This window comes from Neoarius graeffei, chromosome 16, assembly GCF_027579695.1.
Source record: "Neoarius graeffei isolate fNeoGra1 chromosome 16, fNeoGra1.pri, whole genome shotgun sequence".
Lineage (NCBI taxonomy): Eukaryota > Metazoa > Chordata > Actinopteri > Siluriformes > Ariidae > Neoarius > Neoarius graeffei.
Window position 1 is genome coordinate 24747225 of NC_083584.1, and position 18529 is coordinate 24765753.

Consider the following 18529-nt stretch of genomic DNA (forward strand, 5'->3'; position numbering starts at 1 on the left):
GAGGATGGGTTCCCTTTTGAGTCTGGTTCCTCTTGAGGTTTCTTCCTCATGTTGTCTGAGGGAGTTTTTCCTTGCCACCGTTGCCACAGGCTTGCTCATTGGGGCTAGATTAGGGATAAAATTAGCTCAAATCGTTCAAATTCTGTAGAGCTGCTTTGCGACAATTTTTATTGTTAAAAGCGCTATACAAATAAACTTGACTTGACTTGACTATTTATAACATAATGGTGATGAACACTGGTCAGAAGGGCCCCCTGGAAATTTTTGCTTGGGGCCACAACAGACTCTAGAATCGCCTCTGCCCAGTGAGATACTGCCCTTAAAGTGCCATTCCACCATTGGATGTATTCTTTGGCATAAAATACAATATATTTTGACAACATATATAAATGGTATCACTAGATAGAGAAATCTTTTAGCTTCAAAATGATATATCAAACATAATTTTTTGACAACGACAAGTATATTAATTTTGCGACCAAAGTCACCTACCCTTTTAATTTCCACGCGTGATGTCATTGGCAGGTTCCCCTTCTTGTGTACCACGTGACGTGGCACATATTATCAGCAATGGCGGATAGAACGCGATAAAAGTAATACCAATAAATCTAGCTAATACCAATAAATCTAGCTAACTGAAAGATTAACTCAAAATTTTTCGCAATTTTTTTGGCCCCCATATACAAGGAGAAATGACTCTCTCACTTTGGGGGTTTCCTGGTCTAAAAATAGACCGACACGTGGTACACAAGAAGGGGAACCTGCCGATGACATCACGCGCGGAAATTAAAAGGGTAGGTGACTTTGGTCGCAAAATTAATATACTTGTCGTTGTCAAAAAATTATGTTTGATATATCATTTTGAAGCTAAAAGATTTCTCTATCTAGTCATGTTGTCATAAAATATATTGTATTTTATGCCAAAGAATACATCCAGGGCGGCACAGTGGTGTAGTGGTTAGCGCTGTCGCCTCACAGCAAGAAGGTCCTGGGTTCGAGCCCTGGGGCCGGCAAGGGCCTTTCTGTGTGGAGTTTGCATGTTGTCCGCGTGGGTTTCCTCCGGGTGCTCCGGTTTCCCCCACAGTCCAAAGACATGCAGGTTAGGTTAACTGGTGACTCTAAATTGACCGTAGGTGTGAATGTGAGTGTGAATGGTTGTCTGTGTCTATTGCTGCTTTTCCACTACAAACGTGGCTGAGTCGGGCTGAGTGGGGCTGAGCGGGGCTGTTGGAGTTGCATTTCGACCACAACTGCGCTGAACCGTGCTGGCTGGAAGTGGGTGGACACATTGGGTGGAGTTAGCGAAAGTGGGTGGACGTCAGGTGATGTCGTTAAGCAGCGCAAACAGTGACATCAGTGAGCTTTTAAGCAGTAGTCTCACGACCCGAATAGTAAACAATAAACATGGAGGACATGGAGTCGTTAGTGTTGCTGGTCTTGGTGCTGTGGCTTGTTGTCACCGACAACGCGGACAGATACTGGCAAGAGCGTATAGATGAGGCGAGGCGCATAAGGCTTCAGAAATTCTCGTAATTATTCTTCTTCCGGGTTTGCGGTGTTTACAGATCCCAGCGTGCTCGCAGGGTGTGTGTGGGCATGTGAGGACACTCCTCCTCACCAATCAGTGCACAGGGGAGTGTCTGCTCACGCCCCCAGCCTCACTCGGCTCGCTTCGGCTCGCTTCAGCCCCACTCCAAAACCGTGCGAGTTTTAGGGGCTAAGCAGGGCTGAAGCGAGCTGAGTCGTGCTGGTTTTTGGTAGTCGAAACGCGAGCCGTGTCGGGCTGAAGTGAGCTGAAGCGAGCTGAAGTGAGCTGAAAAAGGGTAGTGGAAAAGGGCCATATGTGTCAGCCCTGTGATGACCTGGTGACTTGTCCAGGGTGTACCCCGCCTTTCGCCCGTAGTCAGCTGGGATAGGCTCCAGCTTGCCTGCGACCCTGTAGAACAGGATAAAGCGGCTAGAGATGATGAGATGAGATGAGATGAGAATACATCCAATGGTGGAATGGCACTTTAAGTCTTCATCTTGAATGTTGAAAAGTGTGGATCTGGCAACACTGAAGAGAATCCCTCTTGCGGTCTGCTGAGCCGTGGTTTGTGACGTCAGACAGGGGGCGTGACTGAACGGAGGTATTTCCCGGCTTTGTAAAACGGCGGAGACCTCACCGCGTGAGCTAGTGCGTCACGAAGACCCCGAGCAGACCGGCACTTCATTTACAACTCCTGAATAAAAACGACGCAACGGGATTTCTGACAACAAACAAACCTCATCAATAAGGCGCATATCTACAGTTTGGACTTTGCATAAGCGCCTTTATAAATTATGCGCACTTTTTCGTGACAGCGTTTATGCCAGAATTTAAGTGACATTTAACTTTTTTTTTTTTTTTCCACTCAAGTTTCTGGAGTTATAATAAATAACTTGGATTTTCACCAAAGAGCTCGGAAGCATGAAATCAGCAGATGAAGGTACTCATATAGCCTTATTTATTACTTTTCATTATTATTATTATTATTATTATTATTATTATTATTATTTATTTTTAACCAGTGCATGCTGGCTGGAATTCTTCTAAGTTAAGGTAAACTAGTACAATAGTAAAAGGCGTTGTCTTTGATGAAGTTTGCTGAAGGAGCCTGGAGCTGAGTCTGGGTGGGCGTGGCTCCTGCTTCCCAAGCAGACCGTTATACAGATTTCTAGCTCTGTTAGAGCAGCACCTATTGCCTCATGAAGATGAGTTTGCATGACTCTGTGGTTCATGTTTATCGAAATCAAAGACAAAACATTTATCCTGAGCACTTTGTTAGTCAGTGCAGAGTATGTGTGTGTGTTGGTCTTTTGCTCAAATATCCCAGTCCTCCTATTTTCAGTGATTCAGATACAGGGCTTGTTGCTCACTTCTTTGACTTCACCTAGTAGAGCTTATGGTTTCAGGGTCTGCGTGGCACTGGCTTTCACAAGAGACTGTTCTTAATTTCCTTGTGAGGCTTGCACACAAGAAAGCGCATAATTTCTTACAGACTAAAGCTCTCCTGCCTGTCTGGAGAAGAGGTGTCTCACACACATTTTATTGGGGGAGGCTTTCTCCAGGATTAATTGGATGGTTAACCATTCCAGTTACATAACAGAGTTCACGCTTTCTTTCTTGCTATCTCTTTCTTTATTGTATAGCTCTAAATCTCAACGCTCCTCAATAGAGAGACAAACTAAAAACCTTTTGTGCTACTTAGCACAGGGTATGCAGTTTTGAGTCTCGACCCCTTGAGGACCCTGTCTGTCTACACTCTACACTCTTGGGGGGAGGAATGTTCTTCATGGGTTCTTTGGACAGTTAAGGGTTATTAGCTTTTGAAAGGTGTACTACTTGGAATGTTTTCTGAAATTGAACATACCGTATATACATACAGTAATATGGTCCAATCTATAGATTTGAAGAGTTTCCTCATAGGGGGAAAACCAAAGAACCTGAAATGATGCTAAATGCCGATTTTGATGTCTCGCCAATCACTGGTTGTATTTTTTTTTTCCCAAAAAAAGTTCTTATACGGTGGTGTAGTGGGTGGCACGGTGGTGTAGTGGTTAGCGCTGTCGCCTCACACCAAGAAGGTCCGGGTTCGAGCCCCGTGGCCGGCGAGGGCCTTTCTGTGCGGAGTTTGCATGTTCTCCCCGTGTCCGCGTGGGTTTCCTCCGGGTGCTCCGGTTTCCCTCACAGTCCAAAGACATGCAGGTTAGGTTAACTGGTGACTCTAAATTGACCGTAGGTGTGAATGGTTGTCTATGTCTACAGTATGTGTCAGCCCTGTGATGACCTGGCGACTTGTCCAGGGTGTACCCCGCCTTTCGCCCGTAGTCAGCTGGGATAGGCTCCAGCTTGCCTGCGACCTTGTAGAACAGGATAAAGCGGCTAGAGATAATGAGATGAATGAGATGAGAAGTTCTTATACAACAGGGCTAGCCTGAAATTTCACCACAGACAATTTCCACGTGGTAATGAGAGCCTCTGTGAAATTGCCATGTGCCATGCCTGCGACCCTGATTGGTAGATAGATTGGTAGATTGGTAGATAGATTGATAGATTGGTTTTCCATCTGTTTTTGTATTTGATGAGGTATTTTTAATACAAACACTTTTTTTCACTTTAGATTTGCTAGTTTAGATTCAATATGTATATGTGTACATATTTAGACGACGTTTTTAGGTAACCGATAAACTGTCGACTCAGTGTACATAGTGTAGTCTGTGATTTAGATTTCGAGATGGTTACTGGCTTTTTAAAATCTTTTTCCCCCCTTTCATTATTTTGTGGTTTCAGTAAAATCAACCAAAAGTTTTGCTCTGTGTTGTCCGGATCATATACCTTTGATATTAAACAAAAAGACCTTGTGTTTAGACTGAGTGAATAGATTGGTTTTCCATCTGTTTTTGTATTTGATGAGGTATTTTTAATACAAAGTTATTTTTGGCTTTGTACTTTTGGTTTCTGTTGTTGAATTTCCTTTGCAGATTCAATAAGTTTCAGCAATGTAAATATGTTTTATCAAACCAGTTCATGGTTTAGATCTGCCATATGAAAAGAGAGTGAATTACCATGCATTTCTCTCTGCAGAAACATACAGCTACACACCAAACGTCAGCTTATCCCTTCCACTGAGTAGCCCATGCCTTCCCACCCAGTACCACAACCTTCAGACCAGTCCCTCCATCTCTGTTTCTATCAGCCAACCTTCATCATTCTCCCCAAGTGAAGACATGGGCACGATGGGATACTACCAATCATCTGGCCCCAATGGAGCCCCTGCTCTGGAAAGCCCACGCATCGAGATCACAGCTTATGGTCAGTTCCCTGAAGATGAGGTAGAAGAGAACAATGCACCTATAGCTAAACGTGTCAACTCTGTCGTGACTTTAACATTGCCCAGTGGTGAAGGTTACCGTGACCCCAGCTGCCTGAGCCCAGCTAGCAGCATTTCGTCACGTAGCTGTCATTCAGAGCCTTCATCATATGAGTCAGGCTACTCATGCAATTATGACAACTCACCACAGAACTCGCCGTGGCAGTCCCCATGCGTCTCACCCAAAGGTTCCTCTTCATTGCTGTCTGGAACCCTGGGCCCCTCGCCTCGCCAATCACCTACTGGATCTCCCCGCACCAGTGTGACTGATGAAAGCTGGACAGCGCCTCGTGGCTCCCGCTCCAACTCCCCTTGTGGTGGGAAACGGAAGTACAGCTTTAGCAGCAACACCTCTCACAAGTACCATCCATATTCACCTAACCAGTCACCAGGGCTGTCTCCACAAACCTCACCTCGCCTCAGCATGACTGAAGACACATGGTTGCCCAACACCAACCAGTACACCAATTCTGCTATTGTGGCAGCCATTAATGCTCTCAGCACAGATGGAATGACTGATATTGGAGAAGGGATTCCACTCAAGACCAGGAAAACCAGCATGGAGCATAGCACTTCTGTGAGCCTCAAGATTGAGCCTGGAGGTGAGGAGACAGGCTCTGCAGAGCTCTGTCATGAGGAGTACTCCACATCACGCCTAGCATTTAAGAAGGAAGGCTACACTAGCTTTCTGGATGTACCACATCATCCATATTGGTCTAAACCAAAGCCTTATATCAGGTAAAGTCTGTACCAATTGATTCTTTAGGTCTAAGCCATTCATGGGTTCGAATCCACAAAATCTTTTATTGTTTTTATTTTGTCAACAACAGTTTACTAAACCAAGAACCTCTTGTTGTCTCTCTTTTTTTTTATTTTATTTTATTTTTTATCTAGCCCATCTTTGCCAGCTCTTGACTGGCAGCTTCCCTCCAGTTCTGGGCCATACAGCCTGCAGATTGAGGTTCAACCTAAATCTCACCATCGTGCTCACTATGAAACAGAAGGAAGCAGAGGGGCTGTGAAAGCGCTTGCCGGAGGACATCCAGTAGTTCAGGTATTTATCTATATACATATCTTTCTGAATGCTGGCTTCCATCTACGGTTTCGTTTTCTTCCTCTTTGTAGCATGCAGTGGTAACAGTGGTAGCAACCTTGGAAGTATCCTTTAATCCTACTTGGCTTGTTTCCAGGCAGGCTCCTGTACAAAAGAAGGTTGTCTTGTAAACTAATCAGACTGGTAACATCCCTTTGCCATTATGCTGTAATGAGCAGAAATCAGTGTTTGATCAGTCTGAATTTTGCCATTGGTCTCTGGTTCGTACTACTCTTATATTTTAGATACGTGTTTTATGGACTAATTATTTGAAATAAAGACAGATTTAATAGACAGATAATTGTCTTGGCAACTCTGTTCCCAATCAGCAGTGGTTGTTCAGAAGCTGGCTGTATGGTTTAGCTATAACGCAATGCTAAATCTCAGAGGATTAGGTGAAATACTTAAGATATTACACAAGACCACAAAGTCTTGACGACAGCACAGGCTAGTCAGTTCCGCAACAGACGTTTGTGACTCACCCGTCTTCTCTAAATCTACTGCTTGGACAAATATCATGAATGAGCATAAGTCATAGTGGTCAGAAGCAAATGTAACTACCAGTCACTAACTGCGGCATGATCACACACATTTAATGCTCTCATAACCTGAGCTCATGGATCATGTTACCTAGCTAGTCATGTGACACAGAGGAGACATGAAGAGGAGAAATGACACTTGGCTCTGGCCCACATCTGCTTAAATGCTTGACTCAAATTCACATCTGTGCTGATTGAATCGTTCGGTTCAGCTTCATGAGGTGCTAATGATGCCAAACACATGCCATTGGGTTTCTCTCCTATGAAGAACCCAGCATGCCTTTTTCTCTCACTCGTCCCCTATGTTTTTTCACGTTCGCCGCAGTTTCCGCCCCAGTGCACAGGCTGCCTTTTGTTTAGTAAAGTTCCCAGTGCAGCGCTGACATCATGGGGGCCAGCACGCAGTGGAGGCGGCCAGTCTGAACCACACACGTTTCTGGCTCCTGGCCCCTGGCTGCTGAAAAAGTGTGTGTGTGTGTGTGTGTGTGTGTGTGTGTGGGATGGGGGTGTTCTCAAGGGAGCCTCACACAAGGCTGTCCCATCCCGTAAACCTCCAGATTAGAGAGTGCACTCTGCTGTGCGCACTCTCCAATTGGCCTTGATGGCACCTCCCACGTAAGCTTTTCTCTAAGGCTCACCATTCATCCTATTCTAGAGCTCTCTCTTTCCTCAGCTTCTTATTCAAGGGATTTTTTTTTCGACCACAGCTTACATCTTACCACAAGATTCATCAAGTGGATGGTATACGTACACAACTGAAATTTCTCTGTCCAACCACAATTATGACCTTTAAAGCTTCCCCTTAACTCACTCAGGAAATCCATCATATTGGCTCTGTCATAACTGGAAAGAATGACAAAATCATTCTAGCAGATTTGATGAAGAATCATGACAAAGTAAAGGTGAAAATATGACAACATGATTAACAGAGTAGAATTTTAAACTCATCTCAATGTACTGCATCTGTAGGGTGTATATGATTTACCACAAGCAAGAATTTCAACTTCGTTTCCTGTATTGTAAAGAGAACAGAAAATACAGTACCAGTCAAAAGTTTGGACACACCTTCTAATTCAATGTATCCATCTATTATCCGTAACCGCTTATCCTGTACAAGGTCGTGGGCAAGCTGGAGCCTATCCCAGCTGACTATGGGTGAGAGGCGGGGTACACAAGTCGCCAGGTCATCGCAGGGCTGACACATAGAGACAAACAACCATTCACATTCACACCTACGGTCAATTTAGAGCCACCAATCAACCTAACCTGCATGTCTTTGGACTGTGGGGGAAACCAAAGCACCCAGAGGAAACCCACGCAGACACGGGGAGAACATGCAAACTCCACACAGAAAGGCCCTCGCCGGCTGCTGGGCTTGAACCCAGAACCTTCTTGCTGTGAGGCAACAGTGCTAACCACTACACCACCATGCCATCCCTTCTGGTGCAATGTTTTTCATTATTTTTAGTCATTTCAAGACACTTCACGTCTTTAAAGTAATGATGGATGACGTTTCTCTTTACTTAGTTGAGCGGTTCTTGACATAATATGGATTACTGCAGTTATGGAATTGGGTTATTTACTGTATTTGTATTATTTATTATTTACTGTTTGATCTCAAACACATTAAGAAGGCAAGGAATTGCACTAATTAACTTTTGACGAGGCAGCTGTTAATTGAAAAACATTCCAGGTGACTACTTCATGAAGCTGGTTAAGATAATGCCAATAGTGTATAAAGCATTGTCAAGGTAAACGCTGGCTACTTTGAAAAATCTGAAGTATGGAAAAAATTCCACTTTTTTTTTGTTTACCACCTAATTCCATAAATGCTCTATATGTTATTTCATAGTTTCGATGTCTTCAGTATTGTTCTACTGTGTAGAAAATAGTCAAAATGAAACCTTACGAAAAGTGCAATTTAAAGGTGTAATAGATAAAATGAACAGTGAAGTCAGTTGTTTTGACGTTTAAATGATGTTTTAATCCCAACCATGTTCATACTCAAGCTCCACCTATCCAATCCAATCCAATCCGATCCAATTTTATTTATAAAGCACAGTTTAAATAAACACAAAGGTTTCCAAAGTGCTGTACAATAAATAAACACAGTAAAACTATACAAGGGTGGCACGGTGGTGTAGTGGTTAGCGCTGTCGCCTCACAGCAAGAAGGTCCGGGTTCGAGCCCCGTGGCCGGCGAGGGCCTTTCTGTGTGGAGTTTGCATGTTCTCCCCGTGTCCGCGTGGGTTTCCTCCGGGTGCTCCGGTTTCCCCCACAGTCCAAAGACATGCAGGTTAGGTTAACTGGTGACTCTAAATTGACCGTAGGTGTGAATGTGAGTGTGAATGGTTGTTTGTGTCTATGTGTCAGCCCTGTGATGACCTGGCGACTTGTCCAGGGTGTACCCCGCCTTTCACCCGTAGTCAGCTGGGATAGGCTCCAGCTTGCCTGCGACCCTGTAGAAGGATAAAGCGGCTAGAGATAATGAGATGAGATGAGATGATGTTTTAATCCCACCCATGTTCATACTCAAGCTCCACCTATCCAATCCAATCCGATCCAATTTTATTTATAAAGCACAGTTTAAATAAACACAAAGGTTTCCAAAGTGCTGTACAATAAATAAACACAATAAAACTATACAAGGGCGGCACGGTGGTGTAGTGGTTAGCACTGTCGCCTCACAGCAAGAAGGTCCGGGTTCGAGCCCCATGACCGGCGAAGGCCTTTCTGTGTGGAGTTTGCATGTTCTCCCCGTGTCCGTGTGGGTTTCCTCCGGGTGCTCCGGTTTCCCCCACAGTCCAAAGACATGCAGGTTAGGTTAACTGGTGACTCTAAATTGAGCGTAGGTGTGAATGTGAGTGTGAATGGTTGTCTGTGTCTATGTGTCAGCCCTGTGATGACCTGGCAACTTGTCCAGGGTGTACCCCGCCTTTCGCCCGTAGTCAGCTGGGATAGGCTCCAGCTTGCCCACGACCCTGTAGAACAGGATAAAGCGGCTACAGATAATGAGATGAGATGAAAACTATACAATAAAATAACACCATAGAACGTAAAAAATAAATAATTAAATAGGCTGTCCACTCCAAATAAAATATCTGTGTACATAAAATCAACAACCTACATGGTGTTAAAAGCCAAAGAAAAAAGGTGCGTTTTAAGAAGAGTTTTAAAATTAGACAGTGAGGAGGCCTGTCTAATGTGCAGTGGCAATGCATTCCATAATTTTGGAGCTGCAACCGAAAAAGCCCGGTCCCCTCTGAGCTTCAGCCTAGTCTTGGGAACTCTCAGGAGCAGCTGATCAGCTGACCTGAGAGCTCGGCTGGGTGTATAGGGGTATAGCAGCTCAATCAAATCTTCAAGGGCCCATAAAGTAGTCATGTCTATAAAATGACTGACAGGAGGCCAATCCAAACACACACAAGCATTCCAGATCGGAAGTCAGTTTTCCAAACGAGTTTTACTCTGCAACTGAATACACTTGTGTTGATACCATGGTTTAAACCATTAGTTTTGAATCATGTTCTACATATTTAACAGGCTTTTTTGTACAAGTAAGAAATAAAACAGACTATTGCACCTTTTAAGTTGAATACAACTCAGCTCGGGTAAGATATTCACTCATGTCTGTTTTGTTAATGTCAACAGTTGTAGTTTTTAGATTGCTTTTTTGATTTCATAAAATCGGTGAAATTTAGTTCCCTCTGAAATTTGGCCATTGTGATATATGTTTATTTCTGTAATATCTAAAAACAATTCCAGGCTGGGAAGTTATTTAATTTGAGGGGATTCCTGAGCAAATAATATGCATTAAATCGCTCACTTTGCACAGTCAAGCAGACAGAGGAAGTCCGTGTGCGCATGCGGAAGTTTACTTTGACCGTGCACTGACAGTTACATCATCTCATCTCATTATCTCTAGTCGCTTTATTCTTCTACAGGGTTGCAGGCAAGCTGGAGCCTATCCCAGCTGACTACGGGCGAAAGGCGGGGTACACCCTGGACAAGTCGCCAGGTCATCACAGGGCTGACACATAGACACAGACAACCATTCACACTCACATTCACACCTACGGTCAATTTAGAGTCACCAGTTAACCTAACCTGCATGTCTTTGGACTGTGGGGGAAACCGGAGCACCCGGAGGAAACCCACGCGGACACGGGGAGAACATGCAAACTCCACACAGAAAGGCCCTCGCCGGCCACAGGGCTCGAACCGGGACCTTCTTGCTGTGAGGTGACAGTACTAACCACTACACCACCGTGCCGCCCAGTTACATCATTCTGTCACTAAATTGACAGCTGGTCACACCGAGGTGCTCGCTGACCGCCGATATTTATTAGTTTGGTCCTGCGTTTCCTTTCCTTCGTATATAACATAACATCTTTTCTTCTCACTTTCTGTTACTGTAGTCGGTCTTTCACGTTTCATTCGCACACTCACATCCTCCATTTTTCTCTCCTGTTTCAAATTTGTATCCCACAATGCCTTGTGCGAACGGGGAAAGCCCATGGCATGATACATGATGTAATATCTTGAATTGGGTCATGGTGTAGTGGTTAGCACTGTCACCTCACAGCAAGAAGGGCCTGGGTTCGAGCCCAGCGGCCAGCGAGGGCCTTTCTGTGTGGAGTTTGCATGTTCTCCCTGTGTCCGCGTGGGTTTCCTCCAGGTGCTCCGGTTTCCCCCACAGTCCAAAGACATGCAGGTTAGGCTAATTGGTGGCTCTAAATTGACCGTAGGTGTGAATGGTTGTCTGTGTCAGCCCTGCGATAACCTGGTGACTTGTCCAGGGTGTACCCCGCCTCTCGCCCATAGTCAGCTGGGATAGGCTCCAGCTTGCCTGCGACCCTGTAGAACAGGATAAGCGGCTACAGGTAATGGATGGATAGGTCATGGTGAAGCAGGAAAAAATAGAGGAGAATTTAGGGCAACGTGGCCCTAAATTCATCCATCCGTCCATCCATTATCTGCAGCCGCTTTATGCTGTTCTATAGGGTCGCAGGCAAGCTGGAGCCTATCCCAGCTGACTACGGGCGAGAGGCGGGGTACACCCTGGACAAGTCGCCAGGTCATCGCAGGGCTGACACAGAAACAAATAACTATTCACACTAACACCTATGGACAATTTAGAGCCAACAATTAACCTAAACTGCATGTCTTTGGACTGTGGGGGAAACCGGAGCACCCGGAGGAAACCCACGCGGACACGGGGAGAACATGCAAACTCCACACAGAAAGGCCCTCACCGGCTGCTGGGCTCGAACCCGGACCTTCTTGCTGTGAGGCGACAGCGCTAACCACTACACCACCGTGCCGCCCCCCCCCCCCCCCCCCCCCAATTAATTAATTGTTCTATTTACAAAAAAAACTAAGAAAATTGGAAGTCTGTGATTCGAATTCAGTAGCTTTTGGTCCACTAGACAAAAATAACTGGGTGTCAGGGAAAATTCATTTTATGACCTACACTGAAAGGCCGTCTACCTTTAAAGTCTCATCTCATCTCATCTCATTATCTCTAGCCGCTTTATCCTGTCCTACAGGGTCGCAGGCAAGCCGGAGCCTATCCCAGCTGACTACGGGCGAAAGGTGGGGTACACCCTGGACAAGTCGCCAGGTCATCACAGGGCTGACACATAGACACAGACAACCATTCACACTCACATTCACACCTACGGTCAATTTAGAGTCACCAGTTAACCTAACCTGCATGTCTTTGGACTGTGGGGGAAACCGGAGCACCCGGAGGAAACCCACGCGGACACGGGGAGAACATGCAAACTCTGCACAGAAAGGCCCTCGCCGGCCCCGGGGCTCGAACCCGGACCTTCTTGCTGTGAGGCGACAGCGCTAACCACTACACCACCGTGCCGCCCCCTTTAAATGCTTATTGACAGAATTCGACGACTGCCCTTTGACTGCCATCTTAAATGATTTTTGAGTTAAACCTTTTTCTTCTGTTTGTTTATCCTTACAGGGAAATGTGCTGAAATTATTGTCATTATTGTCTGTAATCACATCTATGCAACAAGTATTGTAGAAAGAATTTACATCCAAAAACCCCACTGGAGTTTTCCTTTAAGTAAGCTGCCTGCTAACAATAATTCTTCCATTATGCCAAATTAGGTATAACTAAAAAAAAAAAAAAAACACCCAAATTTCCATTTTACTTTGAAATAATAATTGCTGGAAACCTTTTTTTGAGAATTTCTTGGTACACATAGTTCTCTTTACGTTCTCCCAGTGCCCTACATACCTCTTTTTACAAGTCAGTGGAGAACACGTGTCTGAGCTCTCCATATAGCACCCTTCTGTCTATTCCACCGAGATAGTTAGAGTGCATCTGAGAGCATGTGAGGCTGAGAGCTGAACACAGTGCCTGGAGGTGTGGATGAGGTACTCTCTGCCCTCCGAGTCATGAACCCACAATCTTGGCATTCCTATAGTAGGTGATAATGTAATGAAGGGTGGAGATGCTCTTTCTCGTTCTCTCTCTCTCTCTCTCTCCCTCCTTTGCTCTTGCCTCTGCCTGTCTAAACTGAAATGCCAGGCTTAAACATACCCACATGAATAAATATACAAACTTCACAACCTCCAGCTCCTCCCTTCCTTTAAGAACACTGTGTGCCAGTCACTTTTTTTTATTTTTTAATGCAGCATGAACTTGCCAAGAACTTGTAGTCAAATAGTGTTTTATATTTAGATCACAGATTGACAGTATTATGGGATAATCGTAGAGCATGACCATGTTGATTTCCAGTACACTGACAGAAATTGTCATTTGTGTAGTAGTTGAAGTTGTAAGGCATGGCCTGATTTTTATAGTAATAGTTTAATACTTGTAAAAGAGTCTACTGTAACTGTAAACGAATGGGTCATGCCTTTCAGCTTCACGGCTACATGGAGAGTGAGCCTCTGACTCTGCAGCTGTTCATCGGGACGGCAGACGACCGGCTCCTGCGGCCACATGCTTTTTACCAGGTCCACCGCATCACAGGCAAGACCGTGTCCACACCCAGCCACGAGATCATGCAGGCCAACACCAAAGTGCTGGAGATTCCACTCCTGCCCGAGAGCAACATGAGAGCCATGTGAGTGTGTTTGTCTGAGTGTGAGTGTGTGCGCGCACTACTTTTATTATGGTGATAATAGATGGCATAAGAAAGGTTGTAAATTCATGATCTTGTGATTAAGAACAGTATTAAAAAAGATTGACCATGTGCATAATTCTTAGTCTGGTTTTATTACTATCCAAGGTTTTTTTTTTTAATAAAAACAGAAAGTACATACATCTAATTTAAAGCCGTTCCTAGTTTTATGACACCTACTCAGCTCCTGGTACAGGATGCTCTGTGTGTGTGTGTGGTGCTTTGTGTTTTGTGGAGCCGCAGCACAGTGGGTTTCCCTCCCAGGAGCCGTACAGCTCATGTTACACGAGGCCTCAGGATGTGTGGGGAGCGTCTAACAGGGCACTAGGGTCTGCTGTGTGAGCATTGCAGTAGCAGCCGCCCAGCTCAGCACTTTTTCTCTCACTGTTTAATGGATGGATTACTTAACTCAGCTTATATAAAACCCAAACCTCCTCATATCCATTTTCAGCCTTGTTGGAAGGCCTTCCACTGCGCTTGCTTGTGCATCAGCCAGCGTACTTCTAAAGCTTTTGCAAAGAGGGGGGAAAGCTCCTATGCTGACTTTTGAGTAATATAACGGTTGTTATACGTATTATATTTGAATAATGTCTTGTATTTCATGATTTTTGGAGGGCATTTAGCGTGGGGAAATGCTGTCTTTGATTCTTGCCATTTGGAACCACTAAGCATGTCGTGGTAATGCCTGTAGGCCACGGCACGGTTGTTATACACTTTTTCAGCTAACTCTCATGAAAATTTTAGCTGAAAAAAGTTAGGGTACTAGATTTTCATCGATCTGAAAGGATCACCATAGTTTTCTAGATAGCTTAATTTTATTATTATTATTATTATTATTATTAGCTGTATCATTTACTCTTACTAAGATCTAATTACAATAAGGTTTGTATTCATTGTAAGCTCAGCTGACAAATGATTTTGTACTGTATGTTTGAGAGTCAAAAATGAGTTGGAAATGTAATAATAATAATAATAATAATAGTATAGGCGGCGGCGGCACGGTGGTGTAGTGGTTAGCGCTGTTGCCTCACAGCAAGAAGGTCCGGGTTCGAGCCCCGTGGCCGACGAGGGCCTTTCTGTGCGGAGTTTGCATGTTCGCCCCATGTCCGCGTGGGTTTCCTCCGGGTGCTCCGGTTTCCCCCACAGTCCAAAGACATGCAGGTTAGGTTAACTGGTGACTCTAAATTGACCGTAGGTGTGAATGTGAGTGTGAATGGTTGTCTGTGTCTGTGTGTCAGCCCTGTGATGACCTGGCGACTTGTCCAGGGTGTACCCCGCCTTTCGCCCGTAGTCAGCTGGGATAGGCTCCAGCTTGCCTGCGACCCTGTAGAACAGGATAAAGCGGCTAGAGATAATGAGATGAGATGAGATGAGTATAGGCGGCACGGTGGTGTAGTGGTTAGCGCTGTTGCCTCACAGCAAGAAGGTCCGGGTTCGAGCCCCGTGGCCGGCGAGGGCCTTTCTGTGTGGAGTTTGCATGTTCTCCCCGTGTCCGCGTGGGTTTCCTCCGGGTGCTCCGGTTTCCCCCACAGTCCAAAGACATGCAGGTTAGGTTAACTGGTGACTCTAAATTGACCGTAGGTGTGAATGTGAGTGTGAATGGTTGTCTGTGTCTATGTGTCAGCCCTGTGATGACCTGGCGACTTGTCCAGGGTGTACCCCGCCTTTCGCCCGTAGTCAGCTGGGATAGGCTCCAGCTTGCCTGCGACCCTGTAGAAGGATAAAGCGGCTAGAGATAATGAGATGAGATGAGAATAATAGTATATTTATGAATATTGGAGGTTGAGGATAGAGTCTGTAATAAAGTCTGTAATAAATGCTCAAGTGCTGTGAAAATCCCAACTATGTCCAAAAGTGGCGTTTTGGCAGTAAAATGAACTGAAAAACACAACAGCGTACTGTATATTTAGCTTTGATTCTGCAAAGTATCAAATAAAACTGTTTATTGACTTAAAATAATAACACACTAAGTTGCCAGTTTATTGGTTACTGGACTGGCATGTCTAATAAACCGCCTGTGTATGCATACTCTATACATAGTGTATACACAGTGTTGCCAGTTTATTATAATATTATGATAATAATCTAGTACCACAGTGCATGTATGTTTCATTTGATTTATTCATAACTGTGAAGGCTGTGTTCTCTCTTTAATAAAGAATTGACTGTGCTGGGATTCTGAAGCTGCGAAACTCCGACATTGAGCTGCGGAAAGGTGAGACGGATATCGGGAGGAAGAACACACGAGTCAGGATGGTGTTCCGCGTCCATATTAACCAGCCCAATGGCAGGACAGTGTCTCTGCAGGTTGCATCCAACCCCATCGAATGCTGTGAGTTGACAAACAATGCTGTACACGTGTTTAACTGTTATACCCCGGGACAGCTGAGATAAATGGGCTAGCAGAACTGTCTTTCAAATATATATATAGTGGTGTGAAAAATTGTTTGCCCCTTCCTGATTTCTTATTTTTTTGCATGTTTGTCACACTTAAATGTTTCAGATCATCAAACAAATGTAAATATTAGACAAAGATAACACAAGTAAACACAAAATGCAGTTTTTAAATGAAGGTTTTTATTATTAAGGGAAAAAAAAATCCAAATCTACATGACCCTGTGTGAAAAAGTGATTGCCCCCTAAATCTAATAACTGGTTGCGCCACTCTTAGCAGCAATAACTGCAATCAAGCGTTTGCGACAACTGGCAATGAGTCTTTTACAGCGTTGTCGAGGAATTTTGGCCCGCTCATTTTTGCAGAATTGTTGTAATTCGGCCACATTGGAGGGTTTTCGAGCATGGACCGCCTTTTTAAGATCATGCCACAGCATCTCAATCGGATTCAGGTCAGGACTTTGACTAGGCCACTCCAAAGTCTTCATTGTTTTTCTTAACCCATTCAGAGGTGGACTTGCTGGTGTGTTTTGGATCATTGTCCTGCTGCAGAACCCAAGTGCGCTTCAGCTTGAGGTTACGAACAGATGGCCGGACATTCTCCTTCAGGATTTTTTGGTAGAGAGCAGAATTCATGGTTCCATTTACCACAGCAAGTCTTCCAGGTCCTGAAGCAGCAAAACAGCCCCAGACCATCACACTACCACCACCATATTTTACTGTTGGTATGATGTTCCTTTTCTGAAATGCTGTTACTTGTACGTCAGATGTAATGGGACATACAACTTCCAAAAAGTTCAACTTTTGTCTCGTCAGTCCACAGACTATTTTCCCAAAAGTCTTGGGGATCATCAAGATGTTTTCTGGCAAAACTGAGACAAACCTTTATGTTCTTTTTGCTCAGCAGTGGTTTTCGTCTTGGAACTCTGCCATGCAGGCCATTTTTGCCCAGTCTCTTTCTTATAGTGGAGTCATGAACACTAACCTTAACTGAGGCAAGTGAGGCCTGCTGTTCTTTGGATGTTGTTGTGGGGTCTTTTGTGACCTCTTGGATGAGTCGTTGCTGCATTCTTGGGGTAATTTTGGTTGGCCGGCCACTCCTGGGAAGGTTCACTACTGTTCCATGTTATTGCCATTTGTGGATAATGGCTCTCACTGTGGTTCGCTGGAGTCCCAAAGCTTTAGAAATGGCTTTATAACCTTTTCCCGACTGATAGATCTCAGTTACTTTGTTTCTCATTTGTTCCTGAATTTCTTTGGATCACAGCATGATGTCTAGCTTTTGAGGATCTTTTGGTCGACTTCACTTTGTCAGGCAGGTCCTATTTAAGTGATTTCTTGATTGAGAACAGAACAGGTGTGGCAGTAATCAGGCCTGGGTGTAGCTAGAGAAATTGAACTCAGCTTTCCAAAGATGTGATAAACCACAGTTAATTTATGTTTTAACGGGGGGCAATCACTTTTTCACACAGGGTCATGTAGGTTTGGATTTTTTTTCCCCCTTAATAATAAAAACCTTCATTTAAAAACTGCATTTTGTGTTTACTTGTGTTATCTTTGTCTAATATTTAAATTTGTTTGATGATCTGAAACATTTAAGTGTGACAAACATGCAAAAAAATAAGAAATCAGGAAGGGGGCAAACAATTTTCATACAAACTTTGTTATAGATTTCTATTTTATGACTTCTACATTATCGAGTCAGTACAAAAACATTTTAGAGTCCAAACGTTCGTTTTCCAGCACAAAATTAAATGTTACAAAAAAAAAAGTTTGTATCTGAGCAGCGTATTCCATAAGAGAGCACTTTTCAGATTAAAAAAGAAAACATAATGAAGGCTGCTGGGTTTTGGTGCAAAATGAAGACGCGAGTGTGACAGTCAAAGTGTCCAGAAGAACTGGGGCTGCTTCTGTAAGATGCTCAGTAAAACCTACAGCTCAGTTCCGCATAAAACTGCACTCACTGTACCTGAGACTACGATTTTTTTTAAGCAAAGGGTCGTCTCGCACCAAATATTGACTTTGTTTCATTTATTAAAGCTTACTGCTGTTTACAGATTTTTTTTTTTTTAATTTTGAAACATTTCATTTAATTTCATTAGTTTTAAGCCATTTTTGGTCTACAGCATTTCTTTACATGCACTGTAAAAAAAAAAAATCCGTTGTTTTTACGGAAAAATACTGGCAGCTGTGGTTGCCAGAATAATCCTGTTAAAAATACAGCGAAATGTAAACAACATTACAGAATAACTTGTACATTTCATTGGGATTCCATGTACAATTAATGATAACTAAATGTAAATTTTACAGGTATTCAATGTACAATAATCAATACATAACTGTTAATTTTACGGATATTCATTGTACACTAAACAATGATTCAAAATGGTTACAAGCAATGATCTACTAGACAGATATTTTTTTTTTTTTAGAATTTCTTTTGGGGGCTTTTTTCACC

The 18529-nt window shown here is 43.9% G+C and overlaps 1 protein-coding gene across 2 annotated transcripts in view; it reads left to right on the forward strand.

Annotated features, from left to right (window-relative positions):
• Positions 1-2203: 2203 nt before the first annotated feature.
• The window catches only part of nfatc1 (nuclear factor of activated T cells 1), an 84585-nt gene continuing 68259 nt past the window's right edge, over positions 2204-18529 (forward strand). For both annotated transcript variants that reach the window (XM_060942020.1, XM_060942021.1), the window contains exons 1-5: positions 2204-2468; positions 4607-5630; positions 5787-5946; positions 13418-13620; positions 15837-16009. In XM_060942020.1, the coding sequence (XP_060798003.1) occupies positions 2450-2468; positions 4607-5630; positions 5787-5946; positions 13418-13620; positions 15837-16009 (1579 nt within the window). In that variant the 5' untranslated portion in view covers positions 2204-2449. The remainder of the gene's footprint in view (positions 2469-4606; positions 5631-5786; positions 5947-13417; positions 13621-15836; positions 16010-18529) is intronic.